The following is an 18,370-nucleotide window of genomic DNA, read 5'->3' as shown; positions in this document are numbered from 1 at the left end:
AGATAAGATAGAATATGAGAAGGTAGAGATAAGATAGAATACGAGAAGGTAGAGAATAAGGTAGAATACGAGAAGGTAAAGATAAGATAAAATACGAGAAGGTAGAGATAAGATAGAATACGAGAAGGTAGAGATAAGATAGAATATGAGAAGGTAGAGATAAGATAGAATACGAGAAGGTAGAGATACAATAGAATACGAGAAGGTAGAGATACGATAGAATACGAGAAGGTAGAGATAAGATAGAATACGAGAAGGTAGAGATAAGATAGATTACGAGAAGGTAGAGATAAGATAGAATACGAGAAGGTAGAGATACGATAGAATACGAGAAGGTAGAGATATGATAGAATACGAGAAGGTAGAGATAAGATAGAAAATGTAGAGATAAGATAGAATAAGAAAATGTAGAGATAAGATAGAATACGAGAAGGTAAAGATAAGATAGAATACGAGAAGGTAGAGATAAGATAGAATACGAGAAGGTAGAGATAAGATAGAATACGAGAAGGTAGAGATTAGATAGAATATGAGAAGGTAGAGATAAGATAGAATACGAGAAGGTAGAGATATGATAAGATACGATGCTATATTTTAATTACAATTTACAAGGTCATCTGGTGGGTAAAGATTGGTAAGATTCAGGGAATGTTTATTCAAAACAAATTGATGAAACATCATGAAAATCAAAGACAAAAATCGATAAAATTGGTTCCAAAGTTTTAATATAAATGCAATAATTGTCACAAAATACATGAATAACATATTGTACAATAAAATAAGTTTGTAATTTGAAAAAAAATCTAAAATCAACTTAAAAACATCATGGTTAATTACTATGTCTGAGCTCTCATTTTTATGAACAATGTACAAAAAACCATACGTGAATATTTCTGGTCAAATAAAAATGTTAAAACATATCTGTAGAATATATGTTTGTAATTTAAATATGTGTCACACAGCGGGTTGTTAATTTGAGCAAAAATTAAACAGAACAAAAAAGGCTGTTCAAATTTAAAACAGAAAGTAAATGTGGAATGATTAGTCTGACTATTCTATTTCTATTTGAGCATTCAATACTTTCTTGCAATGTATTTAATTCCATATTACACAATTACAATTAAATAACAATAAATTTATTAACATATAATATTATTACAAAAAACTTCACAAAACATTGCACTTAGAAATTTTGTGATATTAGTCAAGTTTTTTTTAACAAAACTTTGATTTGCATCTTTCATCTTTATAACATTACAAAAATAATTCAAGACTCACTTATGAACAGAAATAAATATAAATAAACGATTCGTGTGGGCCTTTGTTGGTGTATAAAATGTCAGCAGTATGCGTTATATTGCAGATTTCAGATGTAATATCACAAAATAAATTCTATATACAGTATATCCATAGACTATTACTATCTGACTGGTTTCATGGTAGTATTCAAAAATAATGGCTTGACATTATCTGGCTTGTATTCCCTGCAAAAAAATTGAGTTCTTATTTGGATTTGGTTCGATTATTTTGACTTCTAAAAAAGGACTTGTATAATACAACTATCCTAGATAATATACTCTTAACATATGAAATGATTATCACCAATTATAAAGAAACACATGGCCAACCTTTAATCATACACTTCTCTCAGAACTTTTTTTTAATAGTTTTTTTGAAGAACAAGAATAAGGGTATTAACTCAAATCAAATATTTTCCAATTTTCAAAATTGCTCATCTATTGGTGATAATCTCATAAATAATAAATCACTTAAATTCATCCAAATCAATTCAGAATTGTGCCTTCTAAAGAATTAACCAGCAAGTGTAGGCGGACATACTGACGACATGGGTGATGTCAATATAAGCTGCACAATTCATATTTAAAACAAAAATTCTAACTTACGAATAAGGTGAGGCAGGAACTCCAATGATTAAAATATGATTTTCTTTTAAAAATAATCTCCACATACTCTGAAATATCAATGGTATAAAATTCTACTGATATCATATCAGAAATACTTTCATTTCTATGTCCTATCATACCTAAGTCTCAGAAACAGGAATTTTTAGCTTAGCTAATCAATAATAGGGTTCACATTCCATTTGAGCCTTCGAATCCATGTGTGTCCAGAATTATCTGCATTTGAGAGTTAAAATGACAACTCGTCTTTTCTAGAAACTCGCCATATAACAGAAAGTGAAATTTCTAGTTTGAGGTATATTTGAAGGGATTACGCATTTTATTCATAAAAAATCAACATCATTCACTGAAATTAACATGTGTTACATACCTTATGGAAACCTCTTACATCTAAATCCCATATATGAAAACACTAAAAGGAAAAGAAAACATTAACTGAACATTTCAAAGGTTTTTTAACTAGATCAAACTGAATGGATCTTTAATTGCAATTTATCTACTATACTAACTGATATCCATATAATTATACTATACTAACTGATATCCATATAATTATACTATACTATACTAACTGATATCCATATAATTATACTATACTAACTGATATCCATATAATTATACTATACTAACTGATATCCATATAATTATACTATACTTACTGATATCCATATAATTATACTATACTAACTGATATCCATATAATTATACTATACTATACTGATATCCATATAATTATATTATACTTACTGATATCCATATAATTATACTATACTAACTGATATCCATATAATTATACTATACTTACTGATATCCATATAATTATACTATACTTACTGATATCCATATAATTATATTATACTTACTGATATCCATATAATTATACTATACTAACTGATATCCATATAATTATACTATACTAACTGATATCCATATAATTGTATCCATTTTCTTATTCTCCAAATTTCTAAATGTGATTGAAAGAAGCAATCTTTCTTTTATATGAAGTATAAATCCCAAATTATTTAATTAAACTGATCAAAAAAGTACATTGTTTAAAATTATTTACACATACCTTAGCTAATATTTTCCAAGTAGTATAGTCTGTAGGGGATTTCATACTGATATATAATAAATAGGTTTTATCCTAGAATAATACAGTATATTATATTATGTATCAGATTCAAATTATGGATAAAATGTTAGATATCACAAAGAACACAGATATGTAGTAGTTCACAAGACCTTAAATATTTTGTACTAAAGGAACTCCTTGACATGCATCATTGCAGACCTTAAACTGTTTTCTTTAACCAACCAGAAATGAATTACAAAATAGAGATTTACGACCTCAAGATTGTATTTTAAACTTAAAATTCAGCTAATGATGACAATTAACACAATATAGTGTGCAATGATGGAAAATTTGCAAGGATCGTCATTGTTATTGCTTTGTAAATGAGAAAGGATCCTTGTCATGTACAGCCTTAAAAGACCAGATCCAGGAATTTCTCATTATTTTAGTGATACAATGTGCCAATAAAGAATTAATAAAAATTAACCTTTGTATTAGGTATAAAGCTGTCATCACATGGATTATGATTTTCTGATAAAACTTCACCAGATTTGATTAATTCATTTATTACACCTTCATATTCCTTCTGTTTCATTCTATAAAATATATTTCATAATCATAAACATTATAATGTAATAGATGGGGAAATTTACTTCATAAAATAAATTGAAGAGAGGATCCACTGCAGACATTCAATATAAAAATAATCAACACATGTTACAGCATAATTTATTTAAAGATTTTAACCATTCAGCTTTATGAAATATATCAATTTCTTTTTTCAGATTATGATAGCTCTACCCTAACCTTTCTTCTTCAACTTGAAATTAAGTTTGGATAGCTCTACCCTAACCTTTCTTCTTCAACTTGAAATTATGTTTGGATAGCTCTACCCTAACCTTTCTTCTTCAACTTGAAATTAAGTTTGGATAGCTCTACCCTAACCTTTCTTCTTCAACTTGAAATTATGTTTGGATAGCTCTACCCTAACCTTTCTTCTTCAACTTGAAATTATGTTTGGATAGCTCTACCCTAACCTTTCTTCTTCAACTTGAAATTAAGTTTGGATAGCTCTACCCTAACCTTTCTTCATCAACTTGAAATTAAGTTTGTATAGCTCTACCCTGACCTATCTTCTTCAACTTAAAATTTAGTTTGGATAGCTCTACCCTGACCTATTTTCTTCAACTTGAAATTAAGTTTGGATAGCTCTACCCTGACCTATATTCTTCATCTTGAAATTAAGTTTGGATTGCTCTACCATGACCTTTCTTCTTCATCTTGAAATTAAGTTTGGATAGCTCTACCCTGACCTTTCTTCTTCAGCTTGAAATTAAGTTTGGATAGCTCTACCATGACCAATATTCTTCAACTTGAAATTAAGTTTGGATAGCTCTACCATGACCAATATTCTTCAACTTGAAATTAAGTTTGGATAGCTCTACCATGACCTATATTCTTCAACTTAAAAGTAAGTTTGTATAGCTCTATCCTGACCTATCTTCTTCTACTTAAAATAAAATTTGGATAGCTCTATTCTGACCTATCTTCTTCAAATTAACATTAGATTTAGATAGCTCTACTTACCTATCTAAATCTTTCAATTTAACATCAGGTTTGGCTACTATGGAATGTTTTTTAAAATAAATTTCTTGAAAATAAGGATTCATATTTAAGCCTTTGGATCCAAAATGGTAAGTTCTGGAAACATCTGGTATTATGCATTCTCTGTCTTTACGTATAAAATTATTCCTCATCCACATATCCCAATCCCATTGCTAAAACAAAGTAATATATTACTAATCTAAAATCTTGATAACAAGGAACATTACCATACATTTTCAACCTTTCAGTCTGACATGTATGTGACATTAATACAAGATTAATATACAAATTACTGCATTGTATATAATATCATATCATATCATATCATATCATATAAACTACTAGTAAAGTCATCCAATTCCTTTAGAGGAATTTTATATCAACACATAGAGTAGTTTCACAATATGTTCAATTAACCTTTTATGTCAAACTCAATAAATAAATGTAACTTAGGATTTTACAAAAGCACAACACTACCTTATCCGGGGTCGGCCATTTTGGTTCTAACTCATCTTTATATAATTTTCTTCTTAGCAACCAACCAAGCCCAGGCATAGTCTCTACTCTATATAATAAACTCTCATTTTTACATGAATGTTCATATCCCTGAAATTAATCAGAAGAAACCTTTCAATCAGTTATTTGCCATCAATTCTTTTCAAGTCAATTCACAAATAATAGTTCGGTTTGGTTTATGACAGGCATAAAAATAATTAGATTAGTCAAGTCAATTAGACAGAAAAAGAAAACAATTATAAGTTTTGGAGCCAGCCTACAGCCCAGTTCTGTAGAAATTGGTGCGAAAGAAAAATACCAGATTTCACAGGAACATCACTGAAATAACATGATTTATTCTTTTAGAGCATCTGAATTATTGCAGCCTTCAAAGTTGAAAAATTAATTGTGCCATCGAGATAAGCAAGGATAGTCTCATATCTGTTTTATTATACACATCGCCATGGTAATCTACACTTACTAAACTGAAATGAAACTAATGAAACATTACTAATATCTGACATAGTAGAACTACTAGTACCTGATCATTCCAAGCTGATATACAATATAAACTACTATCTTCATCTAATAAATGTTTAGTTTGACTAAAATAACTGAAATGACAAAATGACAAGATATTATTTTAACACTAAGAGGCAACACATCATTTGTTCTATATTTTGGTTCAAAATAAAATTAGATTTCAAACAAAAATACTTTTACTCACTTGAAAAAATCAGGTGAAACATCTAAATCTTCCTCTATAACTATAGCATAGTCAGCTTTCTAAATCGTAATTAATAGACAACAGATAATATTTATCTAATATTTATTGATAAGAGATTTGTAAAGTCAATGATTTAACACTGAACAAACCCAAGTTACGCCTGAAATGCTTGGTATATTAAAGTTTATAAGCTTCTCTGGGTGTTTTGCTCAGTTGGTTTGGGGGAAGATGTTCCAGTAATTGTGATAACATTGTATCCTGTAACAACCTTTGATAGCAACTGTTTACATTATTATCCAAATAACATGTTTCATTTGGCATAGTCCAAAATAAAAAATTCAACGTCAATGCAGTAATCAACATCTTAATGAGACATCCCGCTTTTTTTGCTCAAATTTGTGAAAATTTTACACCAAACTCTAGAGAAATGTGATCTTTAATGTAACTGAAAGTTTTAACTTAAAATAAAAATATATTTAAGGTTTTTAAGTTTGTTATGCATTTTGGAAGCTGTTAGAAAACTACTGTATGGATTTGAGTAAAATAAATGAATAATTGTAGAGAAATATATTCAGTACATAATATTCAGTTTGATTAAATAGATACATAGATATTAATAACATATTTTAGAAATATTTTCGGGTATAATTTACGATGTGTTTTAAGGACAACTTTTATTGACAAATTGTGTATGAGCAAATGAATCTTTTCAGTAGTTTAATACTATTTGCCTTCTAGATATAAATAATAATAAACAATACCTACAGGATGTAAATTAAAGGTGGCTGTTAAACTTGTTTTATAATGTTGTGATATTCTTGCATTTTTAATACCCATTGGTGTATGTTGTATACCTTTAATACCCCATAACTTAGTTACTTCTAATGGTTCCTGTAAATAAGAATAAAAACATGTGCAAACAGGGAAATTTGGCCAGGAAAATGGCATAAGCTTAATCATTGATCTTCAACTGTAAATTTGACAGTGTGAAATGTAAAAAAGCTGGTCTATTGTACCATCAATAACAGTACAGAATTATTGACCTTCTTGGATTACGCTGAGGGTTTTTCAACAATCAAATACAGATTAAATAAGAATGAAAATAATTTGTTTACCTCAAAATAACCATCAATAAATACTGTAACTAATTGAGGATTAGCACCCGGTACAGATAGTAAGGTACCTAACATTCTGAAATACAGTAGTCATTACAGGTAATACAGTCCTTATAAAAAATAGCTCAAATTTAAGTTGTTGTCACAGGTTTATTAGGATAGCTTATTTTGCAATGAGAAGTTGATTTCATTGTGTGGGTGTGTATCAATAAGCAAATTAACTGAACAGAAGCAAGAAATGTTACCACATAAAGTTAACAAGTGGTTGCCTAGACTACGACCACTTCCCTGATAAGTTTTCAGTACATCAAGGGCAGTCGCCAATTTGTGTCAAAATGTACCAAAAATCTAATTTGTCCAAGATATTGTTGATTTAACCAAACACAAAATTTTGTAAAATTGGCCTTTACAAGCCAACAAATTTTGATGCGTTAAGGGCAATAACTCAAATACTGTTCATTGTAATATTGTTGAATTCAAACTTGACCGAGATTTCATAGTAATACATGATCAGACCAAATTTCATTAAAATCAGACAAAATCAAGGGCAATAACTCAAAAAACGTTTATCGAAAATGCATAAATTTTGAATCGGATACAAACTGTAGTCTCTAACGTTCACAAACAAATTGCCACACGTTTTTCCTAAATCAAGGGCAATAACTCAAATTCCTTTCATTAAAAAATCGTCAAATTCAAACTTGACTAAAATCTCATTGTAATAGATGATCACACCAAATTTAATTAAAATTAGAAGAAAACTGTAGTTTCTATAGTGTTCACAAACAAATTTTGAGGCGTTTTTAGTACGTCAAGGGTAATAACTTGATTGATAACAAAATTGTTTATCAAAAAGCCGTCAATTTTGAACTTGATCAAGATCTCATCATTATAAATGATCAATCCAAATTTCATCAAATTCAGATAAAAACTGTAGTCTCTATTGTGTTCACAAGCCAATTGTGGACAGACTGACGGACGGACCGACAATATAAGACCAAATTATAATGTCACCTACCTATATAAATAATGGGGACGGTTACTGGCTATCACAGCTATAGGTATATCAGATATCTTATTGTTCTCTAACTGAAAATCATAAAACAAAAAAAGAAATGAATGTACCATGTACCGTAACAATAATTAGTCAATAAGTTTAAGTGTATCATTGTGCTGAAAGCAAAGTCCCAGTTTGTTATCGAAATGTCAATTCTTTTTTTTTTTTTCGATTTTTCCACACCTTTTCAAGCAAAGGCTGCAACAGCTGCAGCAACATTTTTACATTTGTAGACCTTCTGTAGTGGCAACGTTGGTAATGAATATCAATTGGAACATTTTTGCAAAACCGGAAGTGCCACAGATCAACATGTGCAAAAAGTCGAAAATCAGCTCTAGAAGGCGTATTTTTGCATCAATTTTCTTCGGGTTTTCATTTTTAAAATCTTGCTGTAATTTCTGATCAGATAGCACTTGAAAAATTACGAAATTCGAAAATTTGTCGCAAACTTTTTTCGATTGAATTTTGCAATTTTTTTGCAACTTTTTTGTTTTTGCATCGATTGATCTGAAATTTAAAATGCAAAGAGACATCAATAAAGTCGAGTTTTAACGTCACTTCCGGTTTTGAAGGTGGAATCAATTGAAAGTACAATCTACTTCCGGTCGAATAACTTCCGGTGTAAATGAAATAAGTCAACGGAATTTATGCGGGTCGTAAGTAAATGCTAATACAAAAAAACGAAGAATATAAATTCCAGACCAGAAGTGATACTTTGGCCGCCATTTTGATTTCCCTGAAACTCTTCGATTTTTATTCAGCCAATTTGGCTAAACCGAATTTCAACGTTTTGGTGTCAAATGAAAGAACATAAAAATTAAGAGAGATTGCAGGAAGCCGATTTTTTAATTTCGATTTTGCTTTTTTGCAATTTGCCATTGAATTTTTTCAATATTTGATGGCGTATATCTCGTGACCTTGACCTTTGATGATCTTGACCTTTATAGGGTCAAAGGTCATTGACCTTGGCTATTATTTGATACTTTGACCTTTGATCCCCGACATGTACTTCCGGTTTTATAGCTATCCGTAAAAAATTTTGGACTGCTCTAGCACGTGACCTAATTAACCTAGAGGGTTAATTTTTTCGGTTTCCTAATGTGCTTCTCGTGTACTTTACATAGATATAGAACAATTGCTTTTTTAAAGCAAAATTGAAATTCGTGATTTTTTCAAATTTGAGTTTTGTTTTACCATATTTGTGTCTTTTTGATCTTGGTGTATGTATATCTTATGACCTATTTCATGGAGAACCTTGATATTTGGAATACAACTAGACACTTTGAATATGAATTCACCTATGGCAAAAAAATTGGGGTGGGCGTGGCACATCCGGGTTGCATTACTAATTGTTTACATTTTGGGGCTGGGGCATAACTCGCATAGGATACGTTTGTTAAAAAGGGACTTTGCACACAATCACCTCATCCTTTTGGCCAGTTTGTGTTAACAGCTCAGTTGTTTCAGCTTTATAGTTCCAAAAAAGGAACGGGTTTTAACATTTGGATATTTTCATTTTTAGATTTTGACCTTTGTTGACATTTGTTGACCTATATCTTTTGACTTGAATAATATAGAAGCTTGAAATTTGAAACACAACATAACATTTGGAATATCAATTACCCTATGCAAAAAAAATTAAGGTGGGCGTGGCACATCCAGGTTATATTACTCATTATTGATATTTTTGGCCAGGAGCATAACTCGATATAACAGTGATATATAATGCAAAATTGAAATTTCTGAATTTTTGAAATTTCGGTGTTTTTTTACAATATGTTAGCTTCTTTGAGCTAGTTCTATGTATTTCTTATGACCTATTTGCTGTAAAAGCTTGGAATTTGGAACACAACGAGACATATTAAATATGAATTGACGTATGACAAAAAAGTTGAGGTGGGCGTGGCACATTAAGCTTAAATTACTTATTATTTACATTTTATCAGGGGTATAACTTGTATAACATACATTTGTTCAAAGCAGGACCTTGCACACAATTACCTCACCCCTTTGGCCATTTTGTGTGAAAAGGTCAGTTGTTTCCGCTTCGTAGTTCAAAAAAAGGAACAGGGTTTAAATTTTGCATATTTTCAACTTTTGACCTTTACCATTGATGACCTTGACCTTTGTAGGATCGAAGGTCATTGACCTTGGCTAAGATATATTCCTTCATATTTGATGTTCATCGTCAACTTCCAGTTTTTTGTATTTTCAAAGTTTGATGACTCATATCTAGTGACGTTGACCTTAAATGACCTTCGATCCTACTAAGGTTTAACATGGTCAAAGGTCATTGACCTTGGAAATCTAATCATACTTTCATATTTTATGTCTGGCTTCAACCTCCGCTTTAACAACCTTCCAAAAAAGAGAAATTTTCAAAAATTTTAACTGCACGTGACCTAATTGGCTAAGAACGTTGATTTTTTCAGATTCTCTAGCAAATTGGCACAAGAGCAAAGTCCCACTCAGTACCACGAGTGGTTCTAGTTTAAATTTATTTTAAAAAGAGTGGGATATTCAGTACAAGCCTGACATATGTATCAACAAGATAAGTTGTCAATGATGAGGGCAATATACTCAGATATGTGGAGTTTCATTTTGATTCATTGATGTCAATTTTAATGACTTTGGCCATTGTATTGATAGTGATTTTTGGTTGTTACTCAAGCATAATTGAGTTCTAAAACTTAATGATATATTTAATAATTGTTCAGACACTACCTTTTGAGGTGAAAATGATATAGGTGAAGGATCTGTACAACTACAAACATTACCATAACCTTCTACTTTACTACAGAATACTTCTCTTCTTCTATTACTTTCATTATCAGGCCAATTACATCTTGATTCTGAAATATATCATTATCTTATATTACTTCACAGATAATCTATGGTCTAACAGCTAAAACAATAGCTCTGACTAGCAACATAGTGTACATTGGTTGTTTTCTGATTGGAGCTGTCCTGCCAGTCATGTTAAAAAAAAACAATCCTGATGTAAACTTACCTGATTTTGGAGAAAGCTTAATGTGGACAGTTAAAACAGATTTTTCACCCCAACTGGACAAACTAGGTGATTTATTATGAGCTTCACCAATCTTCTTACCACCCTTAATGGCTACAAATGCCCAAGTATCTCTCCAGTTTATATTAGTAATATATTCACTTCCCATGCTGGCTAAATATTGTCGAGCTGTTGATTTTAACTGGAATGTACCTTCATCCTAAAATATACCACCTGATTGTAAAAAATGATAATTCTAAAAACGACCAACAAATCATATCCTTACCAAATATATTACAGAGAAATTCAACGATCAGCTATAAACCGCCAAATGGCATGTGTAACAAATTGCGCGAAAGTTGAAACCTAGCATTTGTCACCAGATTCTTGTATTCATCTGGGAAAGGAGGGTAGTGACAAGAATGTAGTTCTCAAGTTGTTAAGAAAATGAAACTTGCTAATAAGACTGAAAGACATTTGTATCATTGAGAAAATATTCAATGTTGTTAAAAGACACCACCATGCACCATGAAACAAAATATATGATAAATAATGTATACCTTGATAGTAAATATAATAATTCTACCATCACTAATCATCTTTAAAAACAGTACCATAGCCTCATCTTCATGTTGATTATAGGTATCAAATATTCTTTTGGCCATGACACTACCCTACAAGTAAATTACTTATTTCAACTAGTACTGTACATGTAATTTAAGTGATTGTATTCAGATGAAGATAGTTTGACAGGCAAGATAATATACTCTGACAGCTTTATTCAAATTAGACAACCAAAAGGTTATGTTTCTAGAACTGAAGCTTCAAAACTTCAAAAGAACCAGGTCTGAAACTTGCAAAAGCTATTCATTCTTGAAAGACAATAAACTTATTTCACTAAAATTCTTCAAGAATTTTGTCTTCATGAGTTTTAGAACTAAACCAATTTTTGAGAAAAAGAACAATAACTTATAAAACAAAATAAGATTGTACTGATACTGATGTGTATTAATGTTTAAGCAGTGTTAACATAAAACACAACAAAAAGCCTTAAGATAGACTATAGGGCTACATTATGTTTTTACTTACTGTAGCTTGATTTAACACTACCACATGCACTCCTCTATTAGTATCAAACCCTTCATCTTCTAATACCTATTTAAACATAGAAATGACAATTTGACACTTTTCTATCAGTTATTATGTATATGAATGTACGTATGTTGAAAGCAAATATTTGGTATTGACATGTTTTCTGTATATAGTAATTGAAAATGTAATACTATATGAACAAGTGGTTGACAAAAAGGCACCCACAGACATCTCACCAATATACATACATGCACATCAAAGTGTATAAAAATAAACTTACAGCAGTTCCATCCACAGTAATAGAAACTAATTCTTTACTTGATATAACTTCTATTGTAGCCTTCAAACTTTTCATTTTATTATGTTGTTCCAATTCCTGAGATAACCCATCTTTAAACTTCTGATAGTTGTTTTCTACAACCAAAATAATATTTTGTGAAAAAAGCAGAATGGAACAACAGAATATTTATACTTGTATTCCTATACAGGCCTAAAACATATACCAAAATCCATTATATCTTCATTATAACTAAGATTTTGCTACTATATTCTGGATATGTTTTGGTATCCAATAATTTATGGTTGTTTGATGTAAAGACCTTAGTCATGTCATTTTTACTGACTAATAAAATGGAAAGAAGTCCGAGGTCAATCAATCTGCCATGCATACCTTCAACTGACTAAGCACAGATTTATCTATTGCAGACAACCTTTAAATCATATTTGCATTCTGAAATGTTTTCACTGGATAAAAAAAAAGTTTTTTTTAAGTTAGTTCAAATTGGACAGGTGTTTTGTAATAGTTGAATATTTCTAGATGGTTTATAATGGAGCGTCTATATGAAACTGACCTGTGATCTGTGGGTCTGGTTGTAATTTTTTACTGGTATCTAATAAAAATGTAATATTAATTACAACTGTTACTATCAATACCAGTATCAGTCCACCCTAAAATAGATAATTAATTAACATAGAGACACAGTTCTGAGATATTCTCTATTTCATATCTAAGGCCAATTAGACAGTATCTTATTACCATTATAAAATGTTGACTTGTTTTCTATCTCAAATGTCTTCTGTAAAGTGAGATTTACATGTATGTCCTAAATGTCCTTCTAAAAAAACATGCTAGATACTTAACCATGGATGCTTTAAGCTTTTGCTTAGGAGCCAAATTTCATTTAGATGTCTTAAGTAGATACTTAATTTTTTTTCGTGAGTGATGTTGTAATAAACATAACACATAGTGTAACATGTGAATTGTCTGATAAATCATACTTTCCAATGCCAAGATAGCTCTTTTCTGTACAGAACCAAGATTTGATTTGCAGTAACATCTTTACTACTGATTCAGATCTTATCCCTTTAACACAACACAATACACATAAATGAATGGAGACTAATTCATTTATTTCATGTAGCTCAAATAGTTGTATGACAATCAGTAAAGGTTTAATAACAAAAAGTTAAGAAATACCTGAAATATTTTGGAGATACATCTTCTACTGCTATACTCTCTCAATTTACTACCAGCTGTTCCATACAATTTACGTTTGGGAATATATGGTCGAGCTCTGGGGTTGGGAACCCAGTTATCCATTGTTTATATATTCTATGACACTGAAAGCATCAAATAATCTCAAGAGATGATGTATTTCAACCTCTTCTCATGCAAAAATGTGCAATCTTTGATTGAATGTCCCCAATTAATAGTTAGGTTGACTAATATAATTAAAAATGATGAGCTATTCACCTTTATCAACTAATCCTGTCCTTGGATTGTTTTCTGTTTTTACAAAAACAAAATCTAATTCTAGCATTGACTATGTTTTCCTTGAAATGTTGACAGTACAGACAATATTATCAAGATAAGAAGACAATAAACAATATGGATACAATATACTAAAGGGCTGAGATTAATAATGAAAGGAAATACTCATAAAATCAATAACACACACCAACCTCTTCTTCATTCATTAAAACTATGTCACTTAAACATTGTTGAAAAAAATTCCAGTATCAGTTTGATGGAGCAAATTTTGATAAAGTCAGCATTATCATATTGATACATATCCAGTATTGTCATAACAACTTCATCAACAACATTCAAATCAATCTTTCAAAAATCATGCCAACATGTAAATATCAATATTGTTTATCAAAAAATCAGTACTTAAAAATAACTATTGATCTGTGAATAGAGGTGGGTAATATTAGTTCAAATGGATATCATCATATTTATCTTCAACATATTTCTTATTTGATCAGGTATTCACTAAAGCAATGAATGATGGACCCACTGCAATTACGGTGATATGAATACATTGAGCAAGGTGCCCAACTGAATGAGCTGCCAAAGGCATTCATGATATATGTGGCACCTTGACCAATGTATTCCATTGCTCATATTTCCACTGTCTTAATTTATTTTTATTGTTTTCCATTGCCAGTTGAAAATTAACAGTAGCCATTGTGCTCTTTTTAGGCTTACGCTAAAATAGTTCCAACATTTAACTTTAATTTGGAGGACAACAATTTTTAAAAGATAAGTTTTCATTCTTTTATCGTTTTTTGGGGAAATGGTTATAATCTACTAAATAATCTACTTTAAATGTCGAAGCAACTCAAGTATACAGCCCAGATCTATCTGTGAATCTAAGACAGTGCTTTCATTGAGACTTGTCTCAACATAACATTGTTTGAAGAGATTATATCTACAGACAATTTATGATTGAATTACATAATCTTTGCAAAATATGGTAAGGTCTTACCTGTGTTGATCATAGTAAAAATAAGTTATTATGTCATTATTCTTTTCCCACAGAAAAACATTCAACTAGTGGTCTGAAACCAGAAAAACCTGTATAAACATAATCTACAATAATCAATCATTGATGGTCTACACAATTTACAGAACAAGTTTCCTCACACAAGAATAGAAAACAGATTATTTTTGGTCAATTGACTGTCACTAGTCATCCTTGTCATTCTAAGAAACATCACCAATTTTTTTTAGTCATTCATTAAATCTAAACATCGTACAAATAATTACATGTTTAACATAAAATATCTTCAGATTCATAATTTGTAAGACAATAACAAACTATAAAAATATTTCCTGTTTCCACGAGAATACTGTCATAAAAGTGAACTTAAATCATTAAAGATGGGTTTCCATATCTGACTATGTATTAAATGGATTCAATTTTAGCTCTATGTATGCTGCCTACTGACTTAGTCTAATATTTATAATGCTTATATCTATTCTTGATGAAGTTCACAATAAAACTATGTATAAGACTATTGTATAAGGGGTGTTAAAGAATATAATCACATAAAAGCTTTATTAAGCTTAAAATATTATAGAACAATCGACTAATTATTTACAGGTAAACAATAGCCTAAGTACAAATACTTAAAAGGTATTGTAAAGAGGTTTTCTACGAATCTTGATGTGTATCAGGGACACCAATTTTCAGTAAGAAGTCGGTGGTTCCCGAAATTATACAAATGGTAGGCCTAAATGTTTGATGACGTCACTAATCACAAAATATGTTTGAATCACCTAAGGCCCTTTGCGATTAGTGACATCATCATGCTCATAAAACACTTATTTCAGTGGGATTGCAGGAACCACAGACAAACGATGGAAAATTCAAATGGTGCAAATTGATGCTATGATCAGTGTCACTAATACACATAAAAAATTGAGAAAACCTCTTAACAACCCTATTATTAGTACAAATAGAAATATGGGAACCCAACTTTAAAGTTGACAATAAGAGTAGATTAAATTTGAAACCAATTATTTCTATATCTTGACTGTATTTAATTACAGTCAAGTAACCTAATTTTAGTGGAAACCTATTATTCCTGGATTTCCGGAAATGTTTAATAATTTACATGTGCGACCTTGCGCGACCTCCGCATTAGCTTGTTTTGATAAACATGGGTTTTCTCTACAATATCAGCTAGTAGAATGAATCCAGTAGTTTCAAGCAAGGTAAAATGTATTAATGTATACTTTGACAAATACAAAATGGCGGATTTCACTTATTACCAAACGTCACCATTTTTTATCGGCCGAATTTCCTTATATTCCCAAGCGGTAATCGGAATTCCAAGTGTCATCTGCTAGAATGTAGTCCAACAAATGAAGTCACATGATCAACTAGCAGATTCCGTGTCAGCAGAAAATTTCTATGGAACACAAAGTGGACCATATTCTTATGTTGTTTCAGTGACTTTTAGAAATAAATCACGTTACATACGGTATCTAATTTTGTCAGTCACTTGAAGGAATTGTCACTAGCTATAATGAATTGATATTAAAGATAAATACTAAGAGAGGTTTATTATACCACCTGGTATTCATACACGGTGTTTTTCTAGACTTATTTATAGATCAAACATTGTACACGAAAATAGGTGACGCATTTTGCCGCCGTTGCCGCGTTGGTTGCTCATGAAATATGGCTCAAAGTGAAGGATTCATTAAGAAAATCGAAACAAACCAATTTTAATTATTTTGTAGAATATCTGAGGAAACATCTAAGACATAATTTTTTTTTCAATTTTTTTAACTTTGACAAAATTCGGTGTTGAATCCTTATATCCACGAAAATAGGTTACACCACTGTAATTAGTAAAATTGCACATGAATATATTGAAATGATCCACTTTTTTAGATTGTTAAAAGCGACAGGTTCAGAGTAGTAACTGTGTCTATATTGTAGTACATCTAGTCCTACTAAAAAAATATATATTTTTGAGATATTGAGATATTAAGTAAGAACCTATTTGAAAATAGAAAGAGAAAGACAGAAAAAAAACCTTATCACTGGCATGTTCGGTAATTAACATTATTTTCGGTAGTAAAAAGACGCATTGATATCATAAACGAATGCGGCCGGTGATAAACAAAGGAATTGTTCACAATGATAAATTGATACTTACTATATATTTATCCTGTTAATCAATTGAATGCGTTGGAAAGGCCAGAGATACACAAACAATTACATCCAGGTGTGATTGTTTCTTCAGCTGATCAAGTAACATTCTTCTACTTTCAAGCAAGGGAGATAATAGCCCAACTACTTTCTCACGAGTAATCACAGACAACAAATAGATTTCATATTAGAAAAATGAGCAGTTAATGTTTTTTAAAGAAATATTTTTGCTGGTCCACAAAACAAAAATTTTTTTTCTTATCAAGATATTCTCAAACCTTCTTAAATGTTATGCGCTATAGACAGTCGTCAATTTATAAATATAACTGTATAATGATGTTCTTACACCAAAGAAAATATCTTTACTAGGCCTATTGCCTGATTGGTCTGATAGACCTCTTTTGATATAATACATTTAAATTCCCAGGTTGGTTTCACTTTCAACTACAAATTCTTAACTATAGTCCTTTAATACTCTAGAAATGATTTAGCGTTAAGGTGCGTTCACACCAGCACGAATATCCTTACAGACAGCCATGCGATTTCTGGGATTTAAACGTTTTCCTTGCATTCCATTCACACCTGCACCGAATTTCATTGTTTGTCACATGATCTTTGTGCGTTCTTAGTTTGCGCATGCGAAGAATACATGGTTACCGACTACTGCTGACTCTTACTGCAAATTGCAATTTCCCTCCAAATTTCGCCGTTCATTTTCACATCTTTATAATTTTTATCTCTCACATCAAATAATCAATCTCTGCCGACATAAGTTTGACAGTAGCGTTTGATTGGTCACGATTTTATTCCCAACGAAAAAAAATTAGTCTGATTGCCATTTACCCGAATTCGGTCCGGTGTGGTGTGAATAGATGTATATCTTAACTATTATCTCCATCTGCTAACAAATTCACTGTCCGAACCAAATTTCATGCTACTGTGAACGCACCTTTAGGCCTATGTGCTGGTGATAAAGACTTGGCAAGACAACAAATGTCTCTGAGCCAGTTTGTTGACTGAGTGAACACAATGTTTGAAGTCCTATTATTGTTCTTCTTTTCTCTATGAAAATTTATTGTAGAGGGACTAAATTATGCTATGAATATAAGAGAATTTATGCAATGGCAGCAGGTCTGTCTATAGACCTGCACAGCCTGTATCCCTTATTAAATGGGAGAACTGAGTTTATGTCCAAGAGGAACTGTTCTGATTATGCAAGCATCACTCAATGGAATTGCAAATTTGTGGGAAAATATCTATTTCAATGGCAATGAAATGATTACATTGCATCATGAAATCATTCAACCCAGGTTTTAAGAAAATATAAAA

At 30.8% G+C, this 18,370-nt stretch overlaps 1 protein-coding gene across 1 annotated transcript; it reads right to left on the bottom strand.

Annotated features, from left to right (window-relative positions):
- Positions 1-1,900: 1,900 nt before the first annotated feature.
- LOTGIDRAFT_102560 (hypothetical protein) lies at positions 1,901-13,692 on the bottom strand (the record flags this gene model as incomplete). Its single annotated transcript, XM_009045786.1, has 18 exons — positions 1,901-1,972; positions 2,293-2,334; positions 2,995-3,066; positions 3,482-3,590; positions 4,582-4,772; positions 5,077-5,205; positions 5,636-5,708; positions 5,822-5,880; positions 6,587-6,712; positions 6,937-7,012; positions 7,955-8,025; positions 10,718-10,845; positions 11,004-11,220; positions 11,561-11,674; positions 12,090-12,155; positions 12,373-12,506; positions 12,944-13,040; positions 13,570-13,692. The coding sequence occupies 18 exons, from the start codon at positions 13,690-13,692 to the stop codon at positions 1,901-1,903; spliced, it is 1,899 nt and encodes a 632-aa protein (XP_009044034.1).
- Positions 13,693-18,370: the final 4,678 nt, after the last annotated feature.

The sequence above is a fragment of the Lottia gigantea genome (genome assembly GCF_000327385.1).
Source record: "Lottia gigantea unplaced genomic scaffold LOTGIsca_1, whole genome shotgun sequence".
Taxonomy (NCBI): Eukaryota; Metazoa; Mollusca; class Gastropoda; family Lottiidae; genus Lottia; species Lottia gigantea.
Note: the sequence above shows the minus strand (reverse complement) of the source record. Positions and strands in the feature narration are given on the sequence as shown.